The sequence below is a fragment of the Pygocentrus nattereri genome, chromosome 12, assembly GCF_015220715.1.
Source record: "Pygocentrus nattereri isolate fPygNat1 chromosome 12, fPygNat1.pri, whole genome shotgun sequence".
In the NCBI taxonomy this organism is placed as follows: domain Eukaryota; kingdom Metazoa; phylum Chordata; class Actinopteri; order Characiformes; family Serrasalmidae; genus Pygocentrus; species Pygocentrus nattereri.
This window is the reverse complement of record NC_051222.1, coordinates 31,453,673-31,459,815: the sequence shown is the minus strand read 5'-3', so window position 1 is coordinate 31,459,815 and position 6,143 is coordinate 31,453,673. Positions and strand designations below refer to the sequence as shown.

The 6,143-nt window shown below is 42.5% G+C and overlaps 1 protein-coding gene across 1 annotated transcript in view; it reads right to left on the bottom strand.

The window, feature by feature from the left end:
* Positions 1–403: 403 nt before the first annotated feature.
* The window catches only part of pi4k2a (phosphatidylinositol 4-kinase type 2 alpha), a 17,582-nt gene continuing 11,842 nt past the window's right edge, over positions 404–6,143 (bottom strand). Inside the window, exons 4-9 of the mRNA XM_017712832.2 lie at positions 5,784–5,937; positions 5,166–5,227; positions 3,805–3,904; positions 3,159–3,292; positions 2,328–2,387; positions 404–1,050 (exon numbers count right to left, since the gene is read on the bottom strand). Coding sequence (XP_017568321.2) covers positions 889–1,050; positions 2,328–2,387; positions 3,159–3,292; positions 3,805–3,904; positions 5,166–5,227; positions 5,784–5,937 — 672 coding nt within the window. The 3' untranslated portion in view covers positions 404–888. The remainder of the gene's footprint in view (positions 1,051–2,327; positions 2,388–3,158; positions 3,293–3,804; positions 3,905–5,165; positions 5,228–5,783; positions 5,938–6,143) is intronic.

Below are 6,143 nucleotides of genomic sequence, written 5' to 3'. Positions count from 1 at the left end.
AATGGTGCAGCACTTGTACAGAATGAAAGAGGAGAGATACGGACAGAGAGATGAGAGAGAGATATAGAAAAAAGAAAATGTTTCATTCAGCCTTAAATGGTTGCAAATGCAGTAGCTGTAGAGAATGAAAGAGGAGAGAAACAATTGGGGGGTGAGGAGAGAGAGAGAGCGAGCGAGTGAGCAAGGATGAGAGAAAGAGAAAGTGAGGATGAGAGAGAGCGAGGGCAGAGCAGAGAGCACGAGAGAGGGAGAGAGAGCACGAGGGTGAGAGCGAGGGAGAGAGAGAGAGAGAGAGAGAGAGAGAGAGAGAGAGAGAGAGAGCGCGAGAGAGAGCGAGAGAGAGCGAGCGAGAGAGAGAGCGAGAGAGAGAGCGCGAGAGAGAGAGAGAGAGAGAGCGAGAGAGAGAGAGCGAGAGAGAGAGAGCGAGAGAGAGAGAGCGCGAGAGAGCGAGAGAGAGAGAGAGAGAGAGAGAGAGAGCATTAGCTCTTCCACATTTAATAGTGCCATTTGAATGTAACTGCTCTACCATTTAAGGTGGAATAACTGAGTTGCTAAAGTGCAGCCATTTAAGGTGGAACGGAAAACTCGTAAGAAGCAGCTGGCGAACAGGAAGCCGCCTCCAGCCTCGTGATTGATCACGTCCGTCGCTCGTCTGTCTACAGTAGAGCAGCTCCTTCTCAGAGCTGTGAGCAGCGAGTGGTTCCTATAGTACCTTTATCTCCGTGAACAGGAGCAGATAGCGACTGATTTAGAAGACAAAGACATCTAAATGAAGCGACGCTCTGCTGCGCCTCCTCCACCAGCTTCCTCTTCATTTTCTGTCATCTGTCCACGAATCCAGCCGGTCAAATCCAGTCCAGCGCCGCCGCGGTGGTCTCCCCGCGGTCTTCACCACCACGTGAAGAACGGCCGTCTGCTCTGGAAACTCTGTGTGTACGACTCAGTGTTGGCGCGCTGCGGCGCCCGCGCCGTCTCCACGATGACGGGGGGCATCTGGACGAGCTGCAGCGGAGTTTTTCCGTCCTTCAGAGCCTGACTCAGATTCAGAATCTGAGAGAGAGAAAAGACGAGAAGCTCTTTATATATGAACTGTGACGAAGTTAAATCCAGAGTCAGCGTTGGTCAGTGTGGGTCAGAAGGGACTAAACATCTAGAACAGTTTCCCAAGGTAGTAGCGGCCTCCTCTACAAACAAATACAAGCTTAATTTGAGTAAGAACCAATCAGGGCCCACAGAACCGACACTAATTTTACAGGAGGAGGAAAAAGGCTCTTAGCTTCAAATGGGATTTAATGGAACAGACTTTTTTTTTTTTAATCAAAAACCATTTTATTGACCATTTGTGTTGGTCAATAAATCACGAAATGTTCACACAAAGTGACCGACACTTTCAGGACAGATGGTTTGTTCAAATACACAGCAAACAAAAAAAAGGTATCTTGTCAAGAGACTTCTTAAATATAGTCAATAAGTCTAAGATTCCCCCTGTTGAGATGTTGTAAAATTATCACAGGATTATTTACTTTATTTCCATACATTTTTACTCATTTTAAGTCATATTATTAACCTCTTATTCTCCAGGGTATATTTTGGTTTGTCCACCTGGATTTAAATGATCAAATTATTCAGTAACTGCATGAAATAAATGCAAATTATTTTATTTATTTAATTATTTATTTTCCCCCCTCAAATTAACAGAACGTGTGTTTTATGATCTACACATCGCTTTATGCTCACAATTTACTGCTGAGAGCCAAAAATCTCCGACGCTCTTTGTGTTGTTCTCTAAAAGTGATGTTTCCAGAGCAGATCACTGAACAGACGCCGTCTGTTTATAGTTTAGAGCCCAGATTTGGGGGAAAACGGGTCGACTTTCAGTAGAAAAACAAAGTTCAGCTTCTTTTATTATAAGGGTTTAAAATGACATCACCGTCTATTAGACTGGAGAGAAGAGCTACAGCCTCACACGACGCCCAGCTTCTGAATGGAGCTCATGAAATATGAACGTTATGGAGAACATGAAGTGCGGTTTGAAGCACTTTGAAGGAGTTGAAGAGGTTTAGTAAAATGATCTCGCAGTATCGGCAGATAGTCCGATCATTCTACTTAATAAAATAATGTAAAACAGGTCGGAAATGTCTACAAAAGAAATAGATAATGTAATTAAAAGTGCAAAACCATCCCAAAGTTGTAAATATTAGATGGGTCGACTAGATCTGAGGTCATTTCACTTGACAGGATGTCATTTTTTGCAGCGTAAAGTAAAAAATGAAGACAAGGTTCTGTCCCAGACAGAGAGGAACAACAGTACGGTGCCAGTAACTGACCTGTCCCCTCATCACGGAGATCTGCTTGTGGAACTGCCCTCTGTCAAAACCTGGATCTTTCTGTAGGAGACAAACACAAACGTAAACAAAGTCAGCAGACACCACCTCGCCGTTCCAGAGCGGATTCATCCCGTTTCATTCCCATATAAACGCTAGTGATGGCCGAAATTCGGCATTAATATTAGATTCACCTCCTCCAATCAGAATCATAGGTGATTACTACTGTCTACAATAAAACTCAGATAGCCCTGTCGATATTCTCGTGTTTGAACAGGCAAAGCAATGAAATTAACAGCCAGAATTTAAAGGCGGATTCCACCATTTCCTCAAAATCTCTGAAAAATTTAGTGGTTGAGATGTTTACTGGAGAAAACACTGCACACTCTGATCTCTACACAGTGGCGCTGATAGGAACCAGGGGTCACCACAACACTGATATCTGTTTTACTTACTATCCAAAACCACAAGTGAGCCTGAACGTGTCTTCTCAGATTTTACATGTTATAAAAAAAAAGAAAGAAAGAAAAGAAAAAACTAATAATGATAAATCTGAAAATGGCCCTTTCTCTATGCGCTGTAGACGTTGTGACCCCTGGCTCCCATCACCACCAGTCTGATCTGGACATCTGAGCCAGTAACTTTCCCCACGCTGAATCAATTCACCCTGAACGGCCTTGTTTACATCTCAACCACTGACTTACGCAGAAATTGGTGGAATTTCCCTTTAACTCATCGAAGCCAATGCCATTCATTCTTCCCAGCTTTTAACCGGACCCAATACCTGATACACATCTCAATCAATAGGCAGTGTTGGGAGCTTTTATTTAGCACCTTAAATAGTTCATAGAGGTCCTCCTCCAGATCTTTGACGAAGTTGGGGTCAGACAGTTTGGGCAGAACGAGCTCACGGATCTCCTGAGAAAACGGCACCTTCGCCTGCGCCAGCCACGCCCAGTAAAACGGATCTGCAGTGAAGAACCAAGTCAACAGTAACATTTAGTGGAAATACAGTAACAAACACAAATAGAAATGTCTAAAGGTTTATATGCTGGACTTGTCTTGTATTCCACTTTTGACGCTTGTACATTTTTATGTGCCAAAAACGGTCATAATTCATTTTTACATGGCCATTTTCCAACATGTTAGTATGTCTTAGAATTAATTCGCCGTTTGTGTTACTGTGTCTTCAATATGAATGGGTGGGGCTACAACACCACAGGCTGATAGCATCACAAATACAATGAATTTAGCTTTTGCAGTTTAGTTTCACTTGGACTGTGTGTGTGTGTGTGTGTGTGTGTGTGTGTGTGTGTGTGTGTGTATCCATCTATTTTTATTTATTTATTTATTTATTTTTTAAATGAGGTATTACTCTATAATGCCATTTCCATTTGAGCTCATTTCCAAAATTCTCCCAACACCTAATTTCTATTACTGGTCAGTAAGACGTGAGGAGTGTGTGAGGTGAAAGACGTACAGGCTCTCCAGGAGTCAGGGTGTTTTAAAGGGAAGGCCAGGCCGTTGTCAATGGCTGCTATTTTAATGATGGGATCCTTTACTACCACCCAGTCAGTGTCCTGCAAGATACGCACACAAACACAGGTTTCCTGGACTCCGTATCCTTAATATTAAACCATTTACACAGCTTTCCACTTGCCCCAGATTGAGATGATCAGCTCAGACATGATCAGCGTTTGGAGTCCAAACGTTTCTTCTTCACTTTAGAACCGGAGCTGCGAGGCCAATGTTGCTAATAAACACAACGCCAACAGTCACCCAAGTCCTTTCTGTAAATACATCCTCCAAACTTCTTACAACCTTCTGAAACCACAGCCAGGTCTGCATTAAGGTCACACAGACTTGTTGATGTTTAGGACACAGTACGACTTTAGAACTGTAGAAATGTACAATATCTTGCTATGTCGCCAAACTTAACGGGCAGCTATAGGCTACAGTGTCTATTCACAAACCAAAATGCAAATCTAGAAACCAGTTTCAGTGACAATGACCATCGTAAATAAAGTGTCATATGCTGAAGTTTGGGCTCCCAATCAATACTCAGATATGGCCTTTTCAGCGTACAGGTTCTAAGCATTTGCTGAGTTTAATATATTGAGCAGAGAAAAAAAAACAAAAAACAACACGGCACATTTTAAACTCCGTAAATAAACAGTAACTGCGCTTTAAAATATGCGTGTTCTCTGTAGAGGACGTGTTCACGCATTTTCACTTAGACGAGCAACAAAAACGGCATTTGAGCAGGGGCGCCCAAACTTTTGCAGACGATCGTTTTGTGAATATCAGCCCTAGAGCCGTCTGAAACAGCCGCCTGTGGCAGTGAGGTTCTCTTTGCTTTTATAGCTCGCAGTAAGTCCATACGGTGTCCTAAAGCACAAGTGTGCGGCATCTTTATCAACGCGGGGCGGGAGACGTTTTGCATTTGGCTGCGTCCCAAACCGCACACTTCTACACTTTACATACTGCACCGCGGGGCACTGTTTTTACACACTACTTAGTGCTGCAGTCTGAGATGCAGCCAATGTGAACGATCTGGGTGACTATTGACTTCTACTGTTTATTAGCAACTTTAGCCTTGTAGATTTCAGCACGAACCTAAAGAACATGTCTTGGCTGACTCACTGCATCTGGAAAACTGCGGCAGTTGGGTTTTTCGCCAAACTATTCCTTTACTATGCCAACACATTAACATACTGAAGTAAATATACTGACTGACCCATCAGGTTTCATACAAACAGGAACAATGAGACCGTAAGTGGAAGCTTAATGCGTCACTTCAAAGGTGTAAATAAATCAATCAAATCAATCAATAAATCTTACCCTGTTGCCTGACATGTCCATGGGACAGTCGTATTTTATAAGCCAGTTGTCGTTGCCTCGATCTGCAGGAACCATAAAAACACCACGACATCATTCACTTATTAGACCCTAAAACAGAAACCGCTGTGCCAGATGCTCAGGAACCTTCAGTGTATGGAAGAGTTGGTTTTCATGCTGTAATTTTACATTCATTATTTCTTACAGTGCTTTGAAACAAGTGGACAATACGCACCACAATAAGCAGAAAAGGACCTCATTTATTATGATTAAAATTGGATAAACTTTCTTGTTTTATCTGTTTGGCATCAAACCAGATGGAAAAAAAGGTGCAAAATTAAACCCGTCAATACAATTTAAGTAGAACTGTAACTATATAAATATATAAATGTCAAATTTATCACTTTGTAACTACACTTGTTTATTTATTTAAATTTCTAGTTAGTATAATTACATTTAAATAATGCAGCCAAGCAACAACAACAACTCTAGTATGTTTGCCTCCTTCATGTCGCCTTGTCCATAGAAATGAACTGTTTGCACCTTTAAAAAGCCTGAAGATCCTCAAATCTGAAGGAATGCCTGCACAGTATGTTAAAGCGGCTTGGCTGCCATGTTCACCTGTGTTGCGGATGATGTAATCCAGCACCACCAGTCGTTCAAACTGCAGCTGGAGCTGCCGGTTCGTGTTTTCCGGTAACGGTTCGGCCTCAAAACGCCGCAACCAGAAATCAGCGTCTTTATACCCGTCTACGAAGAGCTGGAACGAGCCGACCTGCCGCAAACAAACACGAACACAAAGAAACGTCAGTGTGTTCATTCAAAACTAATGACACCTCTTCCCCCACACCAGCAGGTGGCGCTGCGTTATATGGGCTCACGACCGGCAGGACCACACAACTAAAACAAACAAACAAACAAACAAACAAAAAAACATCACAAGTTATTTTAAAAATGTGCACTTTTTTTGTATGTATGTGT